This window comes from Arvicanthis niloticus, chromosome 17, assembly GCF_011762505.2.
Source record: "Arvicanthis niloticus isolate mArvNil1 chromosome 17, mArvNil1.pat.X, whole genome shotgun sequence".
NCBI classification, from domain to species: Eukaryota; Metazoa; Chordata; class Mammalia; order Rodentia; family Muridae; genus Arvicanthis; species Arvicanthis niloticus.
In genome coordinates, this window is record NC_047674.1 from 17,979,483 (window position 1) to 18,003,767 (window position 24,285).

The 24,285-nt window shown below is 47.5% G+C and overlaps 1 protein-coding gene and 1 long non-coding RNA gene across 8 annotated transcripts; one reads left to right on the forward strand and one right to left on the reverse strand.

Moving 5' to 3' along the window:
- Positions 1-780: 780 nt before the first annotated feature.
- Positions 781-7,686, reverse strand: LOC143434819 (uncharacterized). 7 transcript variants are annotated; one of them, XR_013104606.1, is made up of 3 exons: positions 7,534-7,686; positions 4,309-4,431; positions 781-3,457 (listed from the first exon to the last, which is right to left on the reverse strand). It is a non-coding gene; the product is annotated as an uncharacterized LOC143434819 (long non-coding RNA). The 7 variants fall into 7 exon arrangements; XR_013104601.1 differs by having other exon boundaries at positions 781-3,460; positions 7,534-7,685; XR_013104604.1 differs by having other exon boundaries at positions 781-3,460; positions 7,472-7,549.
- An 11,516-nt stretch (positions 7,687-19,202) lies between these two features.
- LOC117722515 (intestinal-type alkaline phosphatase 1) lies at positions 19,203-22,768 on the forward strand. The gene is made up of 11 exons (XM_034521711.2): positions 19,203-19,362; positions 19,448-19,564; positions 19,678-19,793; positions 19,957-20,131; positions 20,201-20,373; positions 20,614-20,748; positions 20,840-20,912; positions 21,030-21,164; positions 21,248-21,439; positions 21,640-21,756; positions 21,847-22,768. Exons 1-11 carry the CDS (start codon positions 19,293-19,295, stop codon positions 22,152-22,154), a joined length of 1,611 nt encoding a protein of 536 aa, XP_034377602.1. The 5' UTR covers positions 19,203-19,292; the 3' UTR covers positions 22,155-22,768.
- The last annotated feature ends 1,517 nt before the right edge of the window (positions 22,769-24,285 follow it).

A 24,285-nucleotide genomic window follows, 5' to 3' on the forward strand; every position in this document is an offset into this window, starting at 1 on the left:
AGCCCTGGTTTAACCCCCAACACCACATATACTCTAGTGATGTACACTGTGATCCCAGCACACAGGAAGCACAGGCAGGAAGGTCAGTTCCAGGTCACTCTTGGATGACTACATCGGGAGTTCAATACCAGCCTGGGATACAGGAGACCCTGTTGGAAGTAAGGCAGGAAGGAAGGAAGGAAGGAAGGGAGGGAGGGAGGGAGGGAGGGAGGGAGGGAGGGAGGGGAGAGGAGGGGAGGGGAGGGGAGGGGAGGGGAGGGGAGGGGAGGGGAAGGGAAGGGAAAGGAGGGAGGAAAGGAGGAAAAATTTACCAAAGTATTTTCGTGGTATTTAATAACTTATCTTCTAGACATACAACCTGGGCTGGGACTCTAGACTCCCGAGTGCTGTGACACTGGTGTGCACTGCACTCCTGGCCTTAATGAACTCTTGCTTTGCTCCCCCTTGAGTTACTGGGTCTAAGAATCAATTGGTTTCTTGGGAAGCATCTTGGGACTTCTCAGTAGGCCCGTGGCTCCATCTTAAAGTCATCAGGAAGTTGCCTGAATCTCTTCTGAGGGTCTCCTTGAGAACAAAACAGTTTAGGTTGATGGTCACTTGGGAAATTACAGAGTAAACAACCATCTGTGAATGTGAAAATTCAGTTATTTCTTCTGCATATGCTTGAAGATAACAAACTATGGCTAATAGTATGCCAGACTATCAGATCTGTATGAATTTTCTTCAACTTCTGAGACACATATTAGTAACACACTTATGCAAATTTATCTGAGACACATATTAGTAACACACTTATGCAAATTTATTTGATACACATATTAGAAACACACTTATGCAAATTTAACTTGCCAGGCTTATCATTAGATACTCCTTAACAACTTTCCCATTTAATTTAATACATCAAGGTAAGCCTGATTAGTTGTATTTTGTCATTGTTTGGGGGGGTCTTAAAAAATGGGGTCTTGACTGTCGTGGTCAAACTCTGAAAGAGGTAGGTGGAATTCTTGTGAGTTTGAGGCTAGCCTGGTCTACACAGCAAGTGCCAGACCAGCCAGGGTTACAAAGGAGACCCTCCTTCAAAAAGAAAAAAAGAAAGGAAAGAAAAAAAAGAGAGAGGATTAGTTTTATTCTGTGACCAAGGCTCGTGTGACAGTCATTATGTAGTCCAGGTTGGCCTTCAACTTAAGCTCTTCCTACTTCTGCCTCCTACAAGCTGGGATCACCTATGTCTGGGTCCCAATCCTCCCTCAGTTGGCTCTATCCCAGAATCCTTTCTGCCTACCGGATGTCCCACCTTCTACTTCCTGCCTCAGCTACAGGCCAATCAACTTTGATTGACAGGTGTTGCATCCATATAATACATAAGAGATTTTCTCTACAATCAGAAAACTCCAAAAGGGAAATATAGGAAGTTAGACCACTTAGAGAAATGTGTTCCTCTTTAGCAGAGGATTTGGTTTCTTCACATGACCTAAGCCCACGGGAAGGACGTGGGATGCTCAGGAAAAGTCTGATAGACCAGTCTTTGCTTCCTGAGCCAGTTTGCTGGAAGGATAATAGCAGAGTGAGACCAAGCGTCTCACAGTCTTGTACTAAGGGCAGACTAGAGCTCGGTATCTCGCACCTGTAATCTCAGCACCTGTTTCAAGTAGCAAAACAAAACAACCCCCCCCCCCCCCAGCTCTGAACATTACTATATTGGAGGCCAAGCTTTCAACATATTAGTTTTTCAGGACCTTTTATTTTAATTTAGTGACAGGGTCTCATGTAACCCAGGCTGACCTACTTGATATACAGCCAACAAAGGAAATCTTTGAATTTTTAATACCCTCTGCCTCTATCTCTTAAAGACTGGGGTTACAGGCATACAATACAATACAATACAATACAATACAATACAATACAAACAATACAATACTCCGTTTGGTGCTATCCTGGGCATCAAACTTAGGGTTTCATGCATGCTAGGCATCAATCAAACATATTCCCAATGAGCAGTGACAGCACACACCTTTAATCCCAGCACTCAGGAGGCAGGGGCAGGCGGATCTCTGAGTTCGAGGCCAGCCTGGTTTGAAGAGTGAGTTCCAGGGCAGCCAGGGCTACACAGAGAAACCCTGTTTCAAAAACCAAAAACCAACCAACCAACCAAGCAAACAAACAATATTTCCAGCCCTTGGGACACATTTTAGATCCAATTCACTTGCTACCAGCCCTTCCCCCACCCTGTGCTACCTCCAGTGGCATCTTGTTTTTGTTGACAAATCAGACAAGTAACAAATGAGTGAAGAGGAGGCTGGAGTGATGTCTCAGCAGTTAAGAGCACTGGCTGCTCTTACAGGGGGGACCCTAGTTCCATTCCCAGCAACCACATGACCAACTGTAATTCCAGTTCCAGGAGATCCAACATCCTGTTCCAGCCTCTATGGGCACTGTCCTTACATGAACATATCCAAATCTAGACACAACACCTACACATATTTAAAAGTAATAAAAATAAATTTTTTTGAAAGGGAAGAAACCAAAGTTAGATCTGTTCTTTCCCTCTCTCTTTAATCCTCATCACTAGCACCTGTCAAGAATTCCCCATCATCATCATCATCATCATCATCATCATCATCATCATCATCATCACCACCACCATCATCATCATCTTGGTGGTTTGTAAAACTGGCTTGCTATAGGTTTATAGGGAGTGGCACTACTAGGAGGTGTGGCCTTGTTGGAGTAGGTGTGTCTTTGTTGAAGGAAGTGTATCACTGGAGGTTCAAATGTTCAAGCCAGACCCAGTGTTGCTCTCTCTTCCTGCTATCTGTCCACACTGATGTAGAACTCTCAGCTCCCTCTCCAGCACCATGTCTGCCTGCATGCCGCCATGCTTCCTGCCATGATGATAATGGACTGAACCTCTGAACCTGTAAGGCAGCCCCAATGAAATGTTTTCCTTTCTAAGAGTTTCCGTGGTCATGGTGTCTGTTCACAGCAATGAACTTTAACTAAGTTAATCATCATTATATTGAAGATTTAACCCAGGGCCTTGTGTATGAAAGGCAAGTGCTTGACCACTAAGTTGTATCTGTAAAGCATCTTATTTTGATTGAGACAGGATCCAGCTAAATAGCCCAAGATGGCCTTATTTCAATAGGTAGTCCAGACGGAGTGGAATCTGCAGTTTTCCTGCCTCAGCTTATTGGTGCTGGTGCTGGTATTACAGGCAAGCATCACCATGCCCTACTTCTCCTCTTCCTCCTCTTCTTCCTTCTCCTCTTCCTCCTTCTCCTCCTCTTCCTCATTCTTCTCCTCTTCCTCCTCCTCTTCCTCCTTCTTCTCCTCTTCCTCTTCCTCCTCCTCTTCTTCCTCCTCTTCCTCCTCCTCCTCCTCTTCTTCCTCCTCCTCTTTCTCCTCCTCCTCTTCCTCCTCTGTCTCCTCTTCTTCTTCCTTTCTCCTCTTCCTTCTTCTTCTTTAAAAAAGTTAAGACAAGACCTTGGTCTGTTAACCCAGGTTGACCTAGTACTTGCTAGGTATCTCAAGATTCCTCAAACTTATGTCAACCCTCCTGACTCAGTCTTCTGAATGCTGGGACTATCAACATGTGCTACCCAAGTCTAGTGGGTAGCCTTAATTTCCAGGAACACAGGAAGAAACTGTGATTCCAACCTGCTTTACACCATGCTTTGCAGGTGACATCTTTGCATGCATTTTAGAAAATGTTTCCGCGGGGCATTTCCTCATGTTTCCACATATATTTAGCATCTCTGTCTCCTATAGAAACAACATGCCTTGGGCTGGGTCAGTGGAAGAGTGCCATTAGCACAACCCACTTTTATCTCAAGCACTCAAACAAATAAATAGACAAACCAAGAACCCTAAATAGACACTCAGATTCACATTCAATCACTGTTCTTCGTGTGTGTGTGTGTGTGTGTGTGTGTGTGTGTAAGAGAGAGTGAGAGTGCATGTGTCTCTGTGTGTATGTGTGCATGTGTGTGTGTGAGTATGTGTGCATGTGTCTGTGTGTGTTTTGTATGTATGTGTGAGAGAGGAGTGTGTATGTGAGTACATGTGTCTCTCTGTGTGCGTGCACACGCATGTGTGTGTGTGCATGTGTATCTCTCTGTGTGAGTGTGTGTGAGTGTGTGACTGTGTATGCATCTGTGTGTGTGCTTATGCACGCACACTCCTGGTGCACATGGTAGTCAGAGGACAACTACTTGTGGTCATTCTTTCCCTCTACTCCTGTGGGTTCCAGAGTCACCCTCAGGTTGTCAGGCTTGGCAGCGACTGCCTCCACCCACTGAGCCATCTTACCTGTCAGGTCTGCATGTCCTTGGCATATGGCTTGCTTTGAGGTGAAGAAATGTGAAAGCCAGCAAAGTGCAGAGGTTTTCTTGAGTTTTCTTCACACATCTTGTGTTATTTAGATTTTCATTGCTGTGGCAAAAATAGTTGAGAAAAGGATTGCTGCTGCTGCCGCTGCTGCTGCTGTTACTATTACTATTGGGCAAGCTCTCACTCTGCAGCCTGGGTAGGCCGAGAATTCACTGTGGAGGGTAGCCTGGCCTCCAGCACCTGTCCTCTGTCATCACCCTCCCTGGGATTAGAAGTGTACACCACTGAATATTCCTAGCTGAGGCAGGAGAGTGCAGTGGAGTGCACTGGTCTCCTCACAGCAGCACAGAGGGAAGGAGAGCAAGGATGGGGCTGGCACAGGATGTACCCTCTTGTGCACATCCCTCAGGAACCACCTCCCCCAGCTACATGGTACCTACCACTCTGTAGTGAATTCATCAAATTATGAACCCATCAATGGATCAATCTACTGATAAGGTCAGAGCCTCATGATCCAGTCAAAAGCTTTACCTGGAGGACAGGACTTTCACTCCTTCTGCTTCAGAGATGAAGGCAGAAGGATCAGGAGTTCAAAGTCAGCCTTAACTACATAGCCAGTTCAAGGCCAGCCTGGACTACTGGAGACCCTGCCGTGAAAAACTAACGAAACAAAGGCCCACTTCTGAATGTTGCTATCCTGGGGACTCAACCTTCAGCATGTGAGCCTTCGAGGGACATTTTAGGTGCAAACCACGACAAGACTAAAACCTGAGAGAGAAAAATAAAGCCAGTTGTCAGGCAGTTCTCTTCTTCCCATCACTTCAGGACATCATATTCTTGTCACTGAGTCAGTCAAGTATCAAAAATGCAAAGCTGGGTGTGTGGCATATGTCTTTAACCCCAGCACCCAGAAGTCTGATGCAGGCACATCTCTATGAGTCGGAGGCCAGCCTGGTCTACATAGTGAGCTCCAAGCCAGCCATGGAGCTCCAAGCCAGTCTACACAGTGAGACTGTGTCTCAAAAACAAATAAGCAAAAAGCAAAGAGTCTGTCAAGATAGCTCTAAAGACCACGGTTTTATCAAACCAGAGGACTTGAGTTAGATTCCCAAGGCTGGCAGGAGCAAAGGAAAGAACCAGCTCTCAAAAGTTGTCCTTTGGCCAACTTGGGCCTGGCAGAAGCCACTCTGTCACCTGCACTTTGATGGCTCCCGCAAAGAAGGGTGTCGAGAAGAAGGGTTGTTCTGCCATCAACCAGGTGTGACCTGAGAAAACACCATCAACATTCACAATTGCATTCGGAGTCGGCTTCAAGAAGCGTGCCCCTTGGGCACTCAAAGGAATCTGGAAATTTGACAGGGAGATGGGGCATCCATATGTGTGCTTGAAGCCAGGCTCAATAAAGCCGTCTGGACCAAAGGAATAAGGAATGTTCCGTATTGCATCCAAGTATGTTCGTCCAGAGCACGTAATGAGGATGAAGATTCACCAAACAAACTACATGTTGGTAACTTACGTGCCTGTTACCACATTCAAAAATCTACAGACAGTCAGTGTGGATGAGAACTAACCTGCTGGATGTCAATAAAGTTGCAGAACTGACTCAAAATAAATAAATAAATAAATAAATAAATAAATAAATAAATAAATAAAAGTCTCCCTCTGATGGCTACATATGAGCACCATGGAACATTCATATATGTATATCACACACACAAATACATATTAAATAAAGTTTTTTTTAAAACAGTGTGTGTTCATTGGTGTTTTGCCTGCATGTATGTCTATGTGAAAGTGTCAGATACTGGAGTTACAGTTATGAGCTGCCATATGGGTGCTGGGATTTGAACCCAGGTCCTCTGGAAGCAGTCAGTGCCCTTAACCGCCGAGTCGTCTCTCCAGCCACTAAATAAGTTGTTAATGCAAAGAAAAGTTAACTATGAGCAAGTGACAAGCATTTCTTTTCAGAGGCTTAAGTCAGTTGTGGAGGCTCATGCCTGTAATTCTAGCGCTTGGGTGAGGGTGGGGATGAGGCAGGAGGATTACTGAGAGTTTGAGGCCAGAGTTGATTTCAGAGTGAGACTTTGTCTCAAAACAAAAAATAAGATGGGAAGATGACCCTGTGGCAAAATGGTTGCTGTTTCTTATGACCCAGAACCCAGGAAAATTCCAAACAAGAGTGCATGGGTCTGTAATCCCAGGGGGCCCTAGGAGGAGGTGGAGGCAGGAGAATCACCTAAAGCTCTTAGGCCAGCTAGCCTGACCTACACATCTGTGAACAAGTGAGGCCTTGTCTCATGCCCAGCTTTGCAGCACATATACTTAAATTGTACCGATTAGCATGTCCCCTGCAAGAGAATGACACAAAAACACTTGACAGGGAGGGGAGGGAGGAGGGAGAGAGAGACTCGAGGCAGAAGACTCCCTCATGCATTCATGTGCCCACACCTTAGTCTGGCTACCTTTCTTGCTAACTAAAGTATGTCAACCCAGGATATAGTTTTTTATGCTTAAAAGCTCACCCTGAGACAGGCTTTAGGCTACAGTGGGATCTCAAAAACTCAGTGTAGTCACTGGCGGGCTAGTAACAACTTTCTATTGGCTTCCACCATTATCCAAGCAGTCTTCTATGGTGGGCACCCCACAACAACAACAACAACAACACACACACACACACACACACACACACACACACCAAATACACGCATACATACTCAAAAACAAAGAATCCCTTAAACGAACAACTGAAGAAAGGGGAGGAAAAGAAGAAAAAGAAGAGGAAAAAGAAAGCTCAGGGCTCTTGAGGTTTAGGGGCAAGGTATCAGTGTTATCTTGCCTCTGGTGAAGACCTGATGGCCCATGGTACTGTAACAGCAAAAGCACATTCCAACGAGATAGAGAATAACCTTGGACTGGAAGCCAGAGCATGGAGAGAGGCAAGCAAGCAGGCAGGCAGGCAGACAGACAGACAGACAGACAGAACAACCTTTTTTCTAGTTGTAGCTCAGATCCATTGAGAACTACCTGAATGCTTCTCAGATATACTGTCTTCTATAATGAATGGCTCCGTCACCCACTGCCTTCCTTCCTTCCTCCTCCCGATTCTCCCCTGCGTGTGCTTGTCTCCTCCCCCACTTCTGACCTTTCCTCTCCTCTCCTTCCAGTGCTGGGGACTGATCCCGGGGCCTTGAAGATAGGTCCTACCTCTTACAGATTCCACTGCCATTTACCGTTGCCACGCTGGAGACCGCATTGCTTTCAGCACAGGAAACCTGGAGAGGCACCTGAGATACACAAACCGCACCCCTATCACAGCAGCCTGTCTATTCTCTGAGCTGATGCAACAGACAGCAAGCGCTTCTGTCTGTTGGTTTCCTGTTACTATAATGGAATACCTGAAGCTGTGTTATTTTCTTTTCCATCCTTCCTTTCACTCTTTTGAGACATGGTTTACTATATTAGTCAGTAATCTGACCTGGAACTCATGACATAGCTCAGCTGGCTCCTAACTTGAGGCAATTCTCCTGTCTCAGCTTCCTGAGTGCTAGGATTACTCATGGTCACCACATCTGGTGCTCTCTTCACTTTTAATTTTGTCCTTGTTGCTATTTTTGAGATTGGGTCTTGCTTACATCTCATGTAACCCTCCATTTTATAATCCAGCTGCTGCCACCTCTCAGTGCAGGGATTACAGCATGCATCACCCTGCCTAGCTCCTCAAACTATTTTATTAATGAATTCAATCTCACATTTATCAATTCCTTTTCTGCCTGCCGTTGGGTTAGCACTTTCATAAACTCACCAATTTCTGTCATAGAGTTCTGGAAAATTCTTCTCCAGTCTGAAGTCATTAAAAATTCACATTTCTCAGAGACCTCATCTTTCCCGGCAACCTCGCAGAAGACACCACTTTAGAGTTTTAATTGCATGCAGAAAGCGTCCAGAAAGACAGAATAGAGCCACTGAACTCAACAAAACCAGCGATATAGAATGATCTGAGAGTTCACAGTGAAAGCCATTCATTGTTCTACAACCTACAACCTTGCAGTTGGTGTGATGGTTTATGTTTGAATCCTCTGCCTTTGAGAGGCAGATGCCGGAGGATCACCAAGAGTTTGAGGCCAACCTGGACTGTGTAGCAAGTTTCAGATCAGCTGGGGTTACATAATGAGATCCTGTCTCCAAAAAGACTAACGTTAGAATTATAACTATTAATAAAATCCAAGACACAGACTTATGAGTTATGACTCTCATACAATTTTGGATTATATATTAATAATGCATTCAAAACTCCATTTATAAAAAAAATCACTCATACAAGTGCAAGTCTAATATGTGGTTTTTGGACTTTTAGGGACCCTCTGGAAAAAAAATCTCAAAATCCATTGTAGACAAGGGGCCGATGAGATAGCTTAGTGGGTAAAGGCACCTGCTGCCAAGCCTGACGATCTGAGTTCAATTCCTGGAACCCAGTTAAAGATAGAGAGACCAGATGGTCCAGAGTTATCTGCACAATTGTGCACACACACACACAGAGAGAGAGACAGAGAGAGAGAGAGACAGAGAGAGAGAAAGAGAGAGACAAAGAGAGAAAGAGAGAGAGACAGAGGGAGAGGGAGAGAGAGAGAGAGAGACAGACAGACAGACAGACAGACAGAGAGAGAGAGATATTAAGACTTGGAACAGGGGGAAATTTTGATTTGAGAAAGCATGTCCAATAGATGAAAAGCTTAAAGCACTTAGTTAATTAGGGCCATTTTGAAAGAAAACCAATGAAGAGACCTTTTGAAGGGCACTCGTGGTATGGCGGCACGCCCCTGTGACCCCAGCACTAAGTGGTAGAAGTAGGAAGCTACTTAGTTAAAGGTCATCCTCAGCTAGATATCAAGTTCAAAGCCAGCCCGGCCTACATGAGATTCTATTTCAAAAACAAAAGCCAGCTAGGTGTGGTGGTTCAGGCCTTCAATCCCAGCACTCAGGAGGCAGAGGCAGGTAGATCTCTGTGCGTCAAAGCCAGTCTGATATCTATAGTGAGTTTCAGGATAGTCACAAGAGAGTAATAGAAAGATCCTGTCTCAAAGGGCAGAAAAAGCATTACACACAGAACCATGCAAAGCAATCTTAAATCTTAAATTTCCAGGCTGATTACTTAAAAGATTAAAAAAAAAAAAAAAAGGCTTTCTCAATTTCTTATTCTGAGCAGACCAAACACAAATGTGGTGGCACAGGCTATAAATCCTAGCACTCAGGGTGAAGGATAAGAAGTTTGAGACTACCTGGGCTACATAGTAAGACCCTGTCTTGAAATACTAGAATAAAGCCTGGTGGTGGTGACACATACCTTTAACCCCAGCACTTGGGAGACAAAGGCAGGCAGATCTCTGAGTTCAAGGCCAGTCTGGGTCTACAAAGAGAGATCTAGGACAGCCAGGGCTACACAGAGAAGTCCTGTCTCAAAAAAAAAAAAAAAAAAAAAAAAAAAAAAAAGAAAAGAAAAGAAAAAAAAAAAAACCCAACCAACCAAACAACCAGGCAAAAACACAATAAAAAATCAAAACAAAAACAAAGTAAATTTATGACTAAAAAATCAGTATTATGGCAGACTAAAACATAGCATGAGTAATACATTTTTTCCCTCACGTGATCCATGTTTTCTCAGCCCCAGTCCCTCATAAGGCCCAGGCTAAAACCATGAAGCCAAGACATTTATGCAAGAGAGTAATACTGGCCATGAGTGTAACTCAGCAGCTCCGGGGTCAGATCAACTGCCCACTGACCACAGATCTCAAGGCTAGGATGCCTGTACACAGAAAGAAAGCGCCTTGTAAAACCACACCAGTGAATGGCAAGAGGCTGTTGCGCCATAGCGCCCCCACTTGCAATACCCGCCCCCCAAGAGACTGCTGCCCAGTAGCTCCCCCTGCCGGCCCCCTTCCGTCCCGAGGCTGAGTTAGTAGGCTGCTCACTCTCAGCCTTTCTGTCAGTTAGCTGACATCCCAGGAACAGATCCTAGCCCAGGCAATTCATAATTCACACTTGATGCTATTCCTACTGTCCTTAAGTATTAAGAAGCCACTATCCTGCGTTAATAATTTAGGATTAAAATCAATTTCTGGGACAGCGGATAAGCCAGTAGAGTGCCTCCCTGGCACAGGGGTATGGTGATATACGGTTGTAACCCCAGCACTCAGAATATGGTCACATAGAATCAGAAGTTCAAGGCTATCTTCTGCCACGTGGAGAGTTTAAGGCTAGCCTGCGCTCCATAAGAACCCATCTCAAAAAGTAATGTGATTTCTAGGTTCTGGGTACATCTTTAGACTATATACTCTTCTCGAACACAGAGCTGTTTCCCGTCTTATTTTTAGCTCTGTGCAACAGTCATTCAGGGCACTAACGCCATGTTTCTCATCAGTAGTAGGAATTCTCTTCCCCATGGTGTTGGAAAGGCAGTTCAGCAGTTAAAGAGTTAGTTCCAGGACTGGAGAGATGGCTCAGTGGTTAAAAGCACCGACTGCTCTTACAGAGGTCCTGAGTTCAATTCCCAACAACATGGTGGCTCACAATCATCTGATGCCCTCTTCTGGTATGTCTGAAAAGAGCAATAGTGTACTTATATACATTTAAAGAAGAAGAAGAAGAAGAAGAGGAGGAGGAGGAGAAGGAAGAGGAAGTGGAGGAAGAAGAGGAGGAAGAGGAAGTGGAGAAGGAGGAGGAGGAAGAGGAAGTGGAGGAGGAGGAGAAAGAGGAAGTAGAGGATGATGATGATGATGATGATGAGGAGGAGGAGGAGGAGGAGCGATCCAACTGGGGAGTAAAAAGGAGGCCTATGCTCCAGATGAGGAAGACACTTCAGATGCAGCCTTCCTGCTCTTCGTCTCCTCCCTATAAACCAGCAGCTCTCCACCTGTGGGTCACCACCCCTTTAGGGGATCACATATCAGGTATCTATGTTACAGTTCATAACAGTAGCAAGATTACAGTTATAAAGAAGCGACAAAAATAATATTATGGTTGGGGGTCACCACACCATGAGGAACTGTATTAAAACGTCGCAGCATCAGGAAGGTTGAGACCCCACTGCAAAAGCTCTCTGTACTCTTGAGCCCTCAAGTTGAGACAAGAGCCACTCTTTCTTCTCAAGACTAGCAGCCCTGGAACAAACCTGATTGGTTCCTACCGACCCTCAGGCCCTAACCATTGGCCTTTGAGTGGCGAGCCTCTGACTGCAGAACACAAGGGGTACATTTATAAATTGTTCATCCCATTTATATTCACCTCGTTTGCTTGCTCTTAACAATTATGTGTAAATTGCTCCTGGAAATTTCATGGGTATCACACAAAGCCTGCAGATGGCCCAGCTTCTGCTACTGCGTGCACTCCTCCACGGTCATCCGTAATCAGGGAACAGTGCATTTAGATCCTCAAGTGCTGGCTCAAGGGGCAGACTTTCCTGAAGGCCCCTCCATCAGGCAGGCTGGGAAGAAGAGAGGGCTGGCCTAGTATCCTCCTTGGTCGCTGAAATACATGGGCAGGCCTGGCCCGAGATGAGGCAAGTTACATCACAGGGATGGGAGGGTCACCGCCACTCTGGATAGCCTGAAGCTTCAGTGATTCTATAACCCCCAATCCCACTGCTTAACTGATACCCAGTATCTGTCTATGAGAAACACATCTAAGGAATATCCACTCGTGGAAGGAATGGGGCTACATCTCTAAGTCCATGGCAGAATTGTTGCTGTCACACAATCCTTGGGCCCCAGAAGCAGGACTGTCACTGGTCATGTGACTCAGGCATAGAGGTGGAGGCAGGAGCTCATACGGGCCCACGTGGCTGGATTGTGTCTATAGACTTTGTGAATGACACATACTTTGATCACTGCAGGCGACAGGTCATGTGTACCCAATATCCAGTCCTGTCTGGGCGCATGCAGACATTTTTCAGGAAAGCTGGACTGGTTGTGGTGGAGGATGAGAACACGGCCATGAGAGACACCTTTGTCACACACCTGTCAAAAGAGCCAACAACAGCAACAAAACAGTGGGCAACACCGAATTCAGACGGGATGGTATCAGAATCAAAATGGAGGAACTCATGTCAACCCCTACAACGTAAGGTGCTGCAGGTCATAGAGGCAGTGGCCAACCGACGTCATCCTCATGGACCACCGGGACTCTGGCTCTGATTCATTTGTCAGATCCTTTGGACTCTGGTGTGGCCAGTAAACATGATTAGAGGTTTATCTCTCACTTTGGTGCCTTTCCAGATTCTACTGCAAAGACTGTGACTGACGACAACACTCATTAAATTCTCTCTGCAGAGGAAAGCCGGATAAGAACCTTTCTACTGAGTGTCTGTTATTGTCATAAAGTACTGTCCATTGCTGAGACTCCATGTTGTTCCTGGATAAATTCCTCAGGGGTAATTGAGACCCAATTACATGTGCTAAAGATTGAGCCAAACACCTGTGTGAGCAACAGCTCACCTAATTTGCCATGGTTATTTGAGTGGATACTTTTAGGTCTGGGTTCATGTTTCAAAACCATTTACATAAAATGAAGTTTATTTTTATTATTACTATTATTAGTATCATCATCATCATCATCATCATCATCATCATCATCATCATCAAGACGCTGCATGGTCTGGAATTTACTATGTAGACCAAACTGATCCTGAGCTTACATAGATCTACCCTGAGGCTAGAATTCAACGCCACCACGCCCATCTAACTTGAAGTTATTATAATGTTAATAAGCTACATCTTCATTTTTAAAAGCCTTGTTCCTTGCTCTGATTGTGCTGGCTAGCAACACTTGGGAGGCTGAGGCAGGAGGACTGTCAAGATTTCAAGGCCAGCTTAAGCTACAAAATGAGTTTTGTGTCAGCTTGGGCTATAGAGTGAGATTCTGTCTCCAAAGACAAAACTATAAAAATTAAAAAAAAAAAAAAAAAAAAAACAATTAGTAGGGGCTGGAGGATGGCTCAGGGAGTTAGAAAGTGTTTGCTGTCACACTTCTACCTGAATGCCTGACACAGCTTCACACAGAGATGCACATGGTAGAAGGAAAGAACTAGATTCTGGAAGGTTCTCTGACACTGAAATACACACACACACACACACACACACACACACACACACACACACACACAAAATGTAAATAAATAAATAAATAAATAAATAAATGAAGCCAAGAGCCAGTGAGGGAAGGGCCCTCATGCTTATCTGCCTAGTAACATGAACTATGACAAAAGATTCTACCAGAACCACAACTCTTGCCCCAGGCAACCATAAATTCACCCCAAGATTTTTTTTTTAATTTAAATTAGCATCTCTCTTTGTAGCCCTGGCTGTCTTGGAACTAGCAATGTAGTCTGAATAGTCTCAAACTCACAGAAATTCTCCTGCCTCTGTTTCCAAAGGGACACATGCCACTGTGCCTGGTTCCAAGTTCTGTGAGGCCATCTTCCCAGCAACCTCTCATGGAAATATGGGCTGAACCACACATTTTTAATCCTTATGGACCAAGGTCATCATTTTATAACAACCAGTTTAATTCTTATGCCATCTCTTAAAGCCTTCTGCGCCTCTGTCCTCCCAGGGTGACTCTATTCCCACAGAGTTGGCGTCTTCCAGGTGGGAACCCCACTCATTGCTGAACCGTACTCAGGTGTCGAGAGCCACTGTCTCTGCTGCTATGTAGAACAACACTGACAGGAAGGAAAAAGGGTCCCTCACATGGAAATGGTGGACATGGCACAGCTAATCTGCACGGACAATCCAGCAGTCTCTTAACTAATGACGTGCCATCATCACATGGACAGCGCTGGCACTCCTGGGCACTCATTCCACAGAATGGAAATGTGTTCATATAGAAAACTGACCCTGGATGCTCGCCGTCGCTTTTCATAAAGGCCAAGGCGAGAAGTCAGCACCTTCTTTGGCTGTCCTTTTAGCAGGATCCTTCGCAAGGGAATGCTCAGTGACTATGATATACTTTACCCACTCGTCCTGGTTCCGAAGACCAGCCAACTCTTAGAGAATCGTGTTGTATGGAAAAAAAAGCCATTCCGAAGTCTGTAGTTAGGCCTCGTGGCCATAACTTAGTAGAAGCAACAGAGTCTGGAAGTAGCAGGTCCAAATATTAGCTCTATGAGGGACAGGAGATGGAGTGTGGGGAAGAGGAGTGGGGGTTACAGCGGGGTCTGGAGAGGAGCTGGGTGAGACCATGAGCAGAGTGAAGTTGTATAGTTGTGTACAGGCGGTGGTATAGTGTATAGAGCATTGTGTAGTTGTATATAGGCAGTTGTATAGTATATATAGACAGTAGTATAGTTGTATAAGGGGAGCGGTATAGTGTATATAGGCAGTTGTATAGTTGTGCATAGGCAGGATGGAGTCATGGGGGAAACTGGGCTAAATGCACAGGGTTCTCTCCATATCTTTCATTTTTCAAAATTATTTTATTATTTTTTTATGTGTGTGAGTGCCTACATGTATGACTGTGCACCATCTATGTGGCCTGATGGCCCTGGAGACCAGAAGAGGGTATCAGATCACCTGAAACTTGAGTCACAGATGGCTGTGGCCTGCCACCCGGGTAGTGGGAATGGAACCTGGGACCTCTGGAAAACCAGCCAGCGCTCTTAGCCTCTGAGCCATCTCTCCAGGCCTTTAGCTCTTTTCTTAAAAGTGACATGTGTGACTCTAGAACGAGTGAAATGGCCTCATGGGGGGGGGGGAGGGCCTGGCCTGCCACACAAGACTGACCCCCAGTACCCCAGGAAAGGTAGGAGAAAACCAACTCCACAAAGTCATCCTCTGGCCTTCACGTGGGTGCTGTGTCAGCCACACACCCACACTTCACACACACACGCTAATAATAGTAATAGTAATAATAATAATAATAATAATAATAATAATAATAATAATACAAGATTTAAAAGCGGCACATGGCTCTACAGTGAGATCACAACTTCCATCAAGGCAGCATGCGCCACACTAAAAGCTTCCTGGCCCAGTACTGACTGCGTTGTCCTTTAATCTATATCCTGATATAAGACTAATTAATTGATTAAGGCTTGCTCAGTAGCTAGTCATCTCTGACCTTTAGTCAAGAATTTTCCTTCCCCAACACAAAGAGTGCTTAAGAGACAGAAAGCATAGTTACGCTGGCTCCATTGCTATGCATCGAGTGATATGCATATAATTAATATCTGCCAACTACAATATTCTTCTAGTGCTGGGGATCAAAGCCAGGTCCTCAGCATGCCAATCGTGTACCCTAACTGAAATCTTTCTCCAGCCCTTTAGGCTAGTCTAGAATCCATGGCAATCCTCCTGCCTCAGCCTCTTGAGTGCTAAGGTTACAGCCAGGAGTGATTATGCTTGGCCATAAGCTATCTACCAACTGTTTTACGCCTACACCCAGGCCCTGAAATATTTCTTGACAAGTCTCCAAAACAATAGAAGTACCCCAACACAGCTTGAGAATACAACACCCTGCGTGGCAGCTTTGGGGGGGTAATTAAATATCTTTTGTTTTTCAGTTCTGGAGATCGAACTTACGGCTGTGCATGGTGGGTAAGCAAGCACTCTGCCTGTGAACTATATCCCCGCTCTATGGCCTGTGAACTATATCCCTGGCTCTATGGTGGTGACTTAGTGGGCACCAAGGTCTTGTTTCTGTGATTCAGAATCAGCAGGCACAGAGCTGGGGTAGAGAGAATAGGGTTCTAATTATTCTTGGGGGATTCTTACAGAGTCTCAAAGAAAGAAGAGTTAGTCACTGTCTTAGTTATGGTGTCTGTTGCTGTAGAGACACAATGACCACAGCCACTCTTATAAAGGGCAACATTTATTGGGGCTGGCTTAAAGTTTCAGAGGTTTAGTCTGTTATCATCATGGCAGTGTGCAGGCAGACATGGTGCTGTCTGCCAAGAGTTCTGTATCTGGATCAGTGGCAGGAAGAGAGAGAGAAAGAGAGAGAGAGCGCCTGGGTCTGGTTTGAGCTTCTGAAACCTCAGAGCCCACCCTCAGTGGGACACGTTCTCCAACAAGGCCACCCGTCCTCTAGTTCCTCTCCCTATGAGCCTATGGGGGCCATTTTCATTTAAAACCACCACAGTTACTAAGGGGTGCACTTTGGGTTGTTACTAAGGGGTTCACTTTGGGTTGTTCCTTATTTAGATTGATGTATTAGGTCATGCATTCATCTTTTCCTGCTACCCATGTACCTTCCCACAATGCATCTGACTTTAATTGTATGCATACCCAGTTATACATAGATATAAACATGGTGACTATGGGTCTCCCTAAAACGTTGCTTGAGGACACAGTTTTGTGTTTTATTGAACATGTACCCAAACCCACTCAGGCCAATTCAACTCTTCTGCTTTTTATACCTAGATATTGTTTGGGAATATACTTGAATAGAAACTGTCTGAATTTGATCACTACTAGTGGCAGGAAATCTGTATCAATGTTCAATGATGAGTGTACTCATGGCCTGACACAGGTGGGGGTCTCAAGGGGGTTCTGAGGTGGCTAGGTACATTATTCTAAGGGGGCAGTGCATAACCCACAACCCATAATCCACCTGTCTTCTGCCTTACTCTCACGGGGGCTGGATCACAGCTGTGCACAGTGCACCTTTCCCCCTTTCTGGTGCTGTTTCTGTTTGTTTTGGTTGACATGGTAATTATGCATTACAATGGGTTTCATGATGACATTTTCATACATGTAGACCATGTATTCTGATCAGGTTTCCTCCCTTTTTAAGGCATATGACGCCTGCTGTGTATATGGGGCACACTCTGTTTGGCTACTCATCCATCTAAAATGCTCGGTAAAACAAGAGTCTTTTCCATTGACATAATAGCTGCTGAGCTGGACCCATGGCTCAGTGGTTAAGAGCACTGACTGCTCTTCCAGAGGTCCTGAGTTCAATTCCCAGCAACCACACGGTAACTCCCAACCATCTATAATGGGATCTGATGCCCTCGTCTGTTGTGTCTGAAGACAGCCACGGTGTGCTCCCATACATAACATAAAGTTTAAACAACAACAACAAAGATAATAGCTGCAAGTGGTAACAAGAAGGGAGTTACTTAGCTCAGGCATCAAGATCAGGAGCTGGCACTGGCCCTGTGGATAACACACTCACCCTTAGGCCCTATCTACTTGCCTGAGGGAACAGGGATTAATCTTACCTACATAAGCTTGAGGACCATTCTGGCCAGTGCCACATGTGGCCCAAGACAGCTGTCCCACCCCAGCCTTCTGCCCAGCTCTTCTCTGTTCTGCTAAGATGCCCTTGGGGATGTCACAAGGCAAATGGCAGGCTTACGCAGTGAGCTGGGACCCAGGAAGGGAGGAGCGTTGGTCTTACTCTTTCATTACGATCCACAGTAGCATTCAGTATCCGTCTGGGTGCTGGGAGAACTTTGTTCATCTCTCTAGAGCAGCAGCCGCAGTAACTAGCCACCATTAGCGACTCTTCACCTTTTCCACCTTCCAGCACTGCCACACACTTAGGACTTAAGTTTGCAACATCTCAGGTTTGCAACATCTGGGCCTTCGTGGGACACATATCAGCCAGACCCACACCATAGTCCTTGCTTCCCTTTCCTGGTTACTGGGAGTGATGTGGCTGTCAGTCTTAGGCCAGATGTCTATTTGTCTGCAACCCTGCTTTTTATTTATTTTTATTTTTTTAATTAGTATTTTATTTTTAATTATATGAATGTGTCTGTTTGTGTATGTGCTATATGCAAATGAATTCAGGTGCCTGTGGAGACCAGAGGCATTAGGTCCCCTTGGGGCTGGAGATACAGGAAGTTGTGAGTCACCTGACAGAGGTTCTCTATAAGAACACTAAACATTTAACTTCTGAGCTGTCTCCCTAGCTCCACCAACCCTGCTCTTAAATTTTCATTAATTTACAAAGAAGTTTTCAAACAACATTGTTTTATGGTTTCTCTCCTTCCTTCTTCCCCATCCCCTCCCCCTCCCCTGCCCAGAGCTGGGATTATGGGCCTATGCTACCGCCGGAAGCCCCAGCTTCATTCAATTTTGCTGGCTGTCACTCAGAAGTGGGATTGCTAAATTGTAGAAACGCATTTGAATCTGCTTTCTTATCAGAGCGGCTTGAGTGTGCCCTGTGCCTGTGGATAATACACTCACCCTTGGGCCCCATCTACCTGCCTAAGGGAACAGGGGTCAAACATTCCAACACACGCTCTGAAAAATCCAGCCAGTGCCACATCTGGCCAAAGACAGCTGTCCCACCCAGCCTGCTGCTCCAGTCACAGGTTGAATGCATATAAAAGACACGCAGCCTGAGGTCAACAGGGCAGGCCCGTACACCACCAATAACTGAAGTCCCATGTCTTCAAGGTTCCCCTCTCAGTCGTCCTGGCAATACTATTTACCCACACCCTCAGTGTGCCATGGCCTCGGGCAAGGCTAGTGAGAAGACAATTGTAGGGCAGGGTACTCAAGCCACTCTCTGTGCTCCCTCCTTAACAGTGGGTATCCTGGACCTGGGAGACCAAAGCCAGGTTCTGGCTTAGGCTAGGTACTTGGAACCCCACTTCCTTCGAGCACCCAGAGTAGAGCCTGGCTCCAGCTGGTTCTCAGGAAGCGTGAGGAATCCCTAAGAAGACAGTCATGAACAGAGATGTTCCCAGCAGCATACAGCACAAGTTTCTCTTTCAAGATCCATTGCCCCCAGCCTCCCTCCCAACCTGCAGGAGACATAGGACCCCTGGCCTAGCCACACCCTGAGTGCCAGACTTTAGTTCACAGGGCAGGGGTGGGGCCAGGGTGATTACATCTAGAGGAGGAACAACGACCCTTTACAGCCAGGGACAAAGTCCATCACTGATTTGAGCCCAGGCAGGCTAAGCGGGGGCTGGTACCTTGGTTCCCTAGCTGGGTGGCCCATCAGTAGCCCCAACCATGCAGGGAGACTGGGTGCTGCTGTTGCTTTTGGGTCTCAGGATACAACTGTCCTTTGGGGTCATCCCAGGTAAGAAGGCTCCTTTCTGACTCCCACAGAAGGACTAAGCCACCACCCCACCTGGACTAACCTGGGTACACTTCCTCTTGTCCAGCGGAGGAGGAGGACCCAGCCTTCTGGAATCAAAAGGCGAAGGAGGCCCTGGATGTTGCCAAAAAGCTGCAGCCCATTCAGACATCAGCCAAGAACCTCATTATCTTCTTGGGAGATGGTGAGTGTTCAAGACATGGCCACCCTGGGGCCCTCATACTGCAAGTATACAAGGCCACTGACGGGTCCAGGAAAGCCTGGGAGATCAGGCCTAACCAGGTTCTGTTCCTTCAGGGATGGGGGTGCCCACGGTGACAGCCACCAGGATACTAAAGGGACAGTTGGAAGGTCATCTAGGGCCTGAGACACCCCTGGCCATGGACAATTTCCCATACATGGCTCTGTCCAAGGTGAGTACTGGAACACATATCTAGGGCGGGAAAGGGGGCTTGAGGAGGAAGAACCCAAAAGAACCAGAGCCCAAGTTTGCAACCATGACAGGGTAGACATGTCCCAGGAAGCAGGGACTAATGTCTACCAGTAGCACCCAGCTAAGAGTGTCTCTGTCCCCAGACATACAATGTGGACAGACAGGTCCCAGATAGTGCAGGCACGGCCACAGCCTACCTGTGTGGGGTCAAGGCCAACTACAAGACCATTGGCCTGAGCGCAGGTGCACGATTCAACCAGTGCAACACCACATTTGGCAACGAGGTCTTCTCAGTGATGCACCGTGCAAAGAAAGCAGGTAAGCTGGTGTTGGGCCTCAGGGGTTACGGCAGGGCTGGATCACTGGGTGATCATCTGTCATCTGCAGGGAAGTCTGTAGGAGTAGTGACCACCACTAGGGTGCAGCACGCCTCTCCAGCCGGCACCTACGCACACACGGTGAACCGTGACTGGTACTCGGATGCAGATATGCCTCCTTCTGCAGTCCAGGCGGGGTGCAAGGACATCGCCACACAACTCATCTCCAACATGGACATTGACGTGAGCTCCAAGAACCAGCCGGAGGGTTGGACGAAGGGTGAACCTTGGACTGGCCATAGTTCCAGGCATAGACAGCCTGAACTCCAAGTCCCCTGCGGTACACATATGTAAGGGATGGGTGTGGAACATCCAGGAGAAGCATATCCCACAGACATGGTGGGGACATAGGGGCTGTCTTTCAGGAGGGGGTAGGAAACTCGTAAAGCCCTAAGTCTACCTGTGTTGATCCTCTGACCAAAGGTGATCCTTGGTGGTGGCCGAAAGTTTATGTTTCCCAAGGGGACTCCAGACCCTGAATACCCAAACGACTCTGGCCAGTCTGGAACCAGGCTGGATGGTCGGAACCTGGTGCAGGAGTGGCTGGCACAGCACCAGGTGATGTGGGTTCCAGTGAAGGGGCCAAGGCAGGGCTTAGGGCAGAACTGACTCTCAGGGCTATGTGCTAAGACTGGCTGTGTCCCTGCAGGGGGGCCGGTATGTTTGGAACCTCGCGGAGCTCATTCAGGCATCCCAGAACTCAACAGTGACTCACCTCATGGGTAATACCCTAGTTCTGCCCTAGCACCTCTCAGAGGGCCTCTACTGGAGACTGTATGTGTGCATCATGCCCCGCGTCCCCGAACTTGGTTGTCATCATGAATTCCTGTGCCCCTCAGGCCTCTTTGAGCCAGCAGAAATGAAATACGACGTCAACCGGAACTCCTCAGTAGACCCTTCCCTGGCGGAGATGACAGAGGTGGCTGTGCGCATGCTCAGCAGGAACCCCAAAGGCTTCTATCTCTTTGTGGAAGGTGAGTATTCGCGCCTGGCAGAGAGGAGGGGCAAGGGGTCCCGAGCAAACTCAAGCATCTCCCCCATCACTGGTTTCCTGCAGGGGGTCGTATTGACCAAGGCCACCATGCGGGCACAGCTTACCTGGCACTGACTGAGGCGGTCATGTTCGACTCTGCCATCAAAAAGGCCAGCCAGCTTACCAATGAGAAGGACACGCTAACCCTCATCACTGCTGACCACTCCCATGTCTTCGCGTTTGGTGGCTACACACTTAGGGGGACCTCTATCTTTGGTAGGCCAAAGAGCAGTGTTGGGTGATGTTGTTTCAGATCTATGGGGGCAGATATCGCTGGGCCTCGATTTTCTCACCTGTCAAAATGGCACAAAATGGCCTTGTAGACAATGTAACCATTGAGCAAGCAAAATGCACTCACCCGCATTCCAAAAGCTGTAGTCAGTATGAGGACAAGATGTCTCCCTTCTTCTTTACAGGTCTGGCCCCACTCAATGCCCTAGATGGCAAATCCTACACCTCCATTCTCTATGGCAATGGCCCGGGTTATAAGCTTGGTTTAGACAGCCGACCCAATGTCACCGAAGAGCAGAGTCGTAAGTACCACAACATTGCCTAGCTTGGGATGCTGGCAGAGGAGACCAGGGCAGATGGACTCTGCTCCCCTAAACACCCTGTCTCCTTAGGTGATCCCAACTACCAGCAGCAGGCGGCTGTACCCCTGTCGTCAGAGACCCACGGCGGGGAGGACGTGGCAATATTCGCGCGTGGCCCGCAGGCGCACCTGGTGCACGGAGTTCAAGAACAGAACTACATTGCGCATGTCATGGCCTTTGCAGGCTGCTTGGAGCCCTACACCGACTGCGGCTTGGCGCCCCCTGCCGGCCAGACCACCAACACAAACAACGCAGCCGGCCAGGCAACTGTCCTGCTGCCCCTGCAGCTGCTGGTCAGCATGCTGCTGCTAGTAGGGACAGCCGTGGTGGTGTCCTGATGGTCAGGCCCCTCGCTGGGATCCTCCCCGGGATCCCACCGCTGGTCACTTTCACACATACACACACACACACACACACACACACACACACACACACACAGATTTCTGTGCCCTATCAGTTCCGTGTTCACCGTTCTCTACCCAAGGCTCTCAACGCTGGTTTTTGCACCCCAGCTTGGTAGTTCTCTTATCCAGATGTTGAGACATCATCTTAGCCCACAGCTCTAAGGACCATCTCTAAGAAAACACTCTGGAATTTACGATTTGCTTCTGCTTCTGCTTCTCACCCGGCTGCCTCTGAAGTGGGAGGTACCAACTAGTATCCAGAAGGCTAAAGCCCGGGGCTGACCCAGACTCCCCTTCAAACCATCACCCTTCACAGGGACCCACTTAATTCATATTTTCAGGCCTTGGCCTGTTCCCACGCACTTTCCATGAAAGGAAATCTCAAAAGTCCAGGAGGCAGTGGAATCTCAAGCAAGCAGCCCAGAGCAGCCTTCTGCCTGCACCCCTGGCCCGCCTCAGGCTGGATATAGAAACTGAACAAAGAATATTACCTTCTCTTTCCCCAATCCTTGCAGAGACATAAAACAATAAAACTAACTGTTATATAAGATATTGCCTCCAGTACTTTTTAGTAAGAAAAACCCTGGACATCTGAGGTACAGAGGACAGGTAGAGATGCGGGTAGTGGAGATTAGGAGGTCAGAGAGAGGCCATCTGAGGAGTGGATGGTTGAGTGAAAATAGACAAAGCAGAGTGAGTCACAACCTCCAGGCACTGCCTTCCGATCAAAAGCTGTAGGTCTGCAGAGGGCCAGCTTGGCCACACACAGCTCAGCCCTTCCTAAGGCCCAACCAGTTAGCTGACTGGAGAGGCAGAGCAAGGTGGGTGCAGCAAAGAGGCCTGGAGAGCGCAGCCAGGGGCTGCAGTGAAGACAAAGACCGGAGCTGAGCCTGGACTTGGAAGCTGCAGAGAACCAAATGCAGAGAACCAACTAGGTGGAGGCCAGGAGAGGGCCGGAAGTCTAGATCAACATCTGTCCTGCACCCAGAGAAGCCGGTTCATGGGAGTGGCAGCTGGCCTGGCCCGGGCAGACTTGGTGCCAGTTTCTAGGATTCATTATTGTCCTCCATATCTCAAGCCACATCCTTCTCAAGATGGGCAGAGACCTGTCCATCTCCCCAAGGTAGTCAGGGCAGATAGCTGTGGTCACACCTGCCCTGGAAAACATCCAGACTCTCCACCTTACCATCCCAGGAGGCAAGGGCAACTCAGGAGGAGCCCAGCCTTCCCAGGCTCCCACAGGGCAGCAGTGAGCACCTGACCAGGGGGGGCCGGGTTTCCCAACTCCAGCGCTCACACCTGCCTCCTGAGGCGTGGCTTTAGCAGAGACAGGAAATTCACAGGTCACCATGTAAACAGCTCTAAGATGCTGGTGGAGAGGCGCTGAGGCACCCAGGGGTGCAAGCATTGGAGATCCGCAGCCTCACCTATGGGTTGTGGAGGATGAGCAGGGACACCTGCTGCAGATACTTCATAGCCAGCAACACCTCCTCATCCTCAGAGAAATGCTCTCAGAAGATCTGGCCCAGCAGCCACTTCCACTGAGGCTGTGGGGCCGAGGGCAGGAAAGGAAGAACCTTGAACACACCCGAGAAGGTGACCCAGAGTTCCAGGACCTTCCTCACATTGCCTGTTCATCAGGAATGGGCATCCCTCATCTGAGAGCTGATCTACACCTGCCCCAGAGTCTCCGTGTTGTACATGGAGGTGACGCCTTGCTGAGGGATGGGTAGACTTTGACACAGAGATCTAGGGTGCAGAGCAGGTTGACCTAATCTGTGTGTCCTGTCCCTGTCCCAGCCGTGGCAGCCCCCAGATCCTTCTGCTTACATCGGTTAGCCAAGGCTCCAGCTGTAGAATTCCTGGGGCTGCAGCTTCACAACATCTGCCCCTAATGAGCTACGCAGATGCTCCTAGGACACCCTGTGTGCAACCAGGGTCTGCATCTGGACAGAGGCTCTTCCATGAGAGTGGAGGAGATTTCTCTGGAACCCTGACATTGGATTTAAGGGAACATGGAATCCTCAAGTAACACCATCTCCATAGAGACCATGGCCTCTCCCTC

Bases quoted from the DNA above. Each gene is read 5' to 3' on its own strand.
- LOC117722515 (XM_034521711.2), top strand. From the start codon at position 19,293: ATGCAGGGAGACTGGGTGCTGCTGTTGCTTTTGGGTCTCAGGATACAA. The intron at 19,794-19,956 runs GTGAGTACTGGA...CTCTGTCCCCAG, and splicing joins CATACATGGCTCTGTCCAAG to ACATACAATGTGGACAGACA. The intron at 21,165-21,247 runs GTGAGTATTCGC...GGTTTCCTGCAG, and splicing joins CTTCTATCTCTTTGTGGAAG to GGGGTCGTATTGACCAAGGC.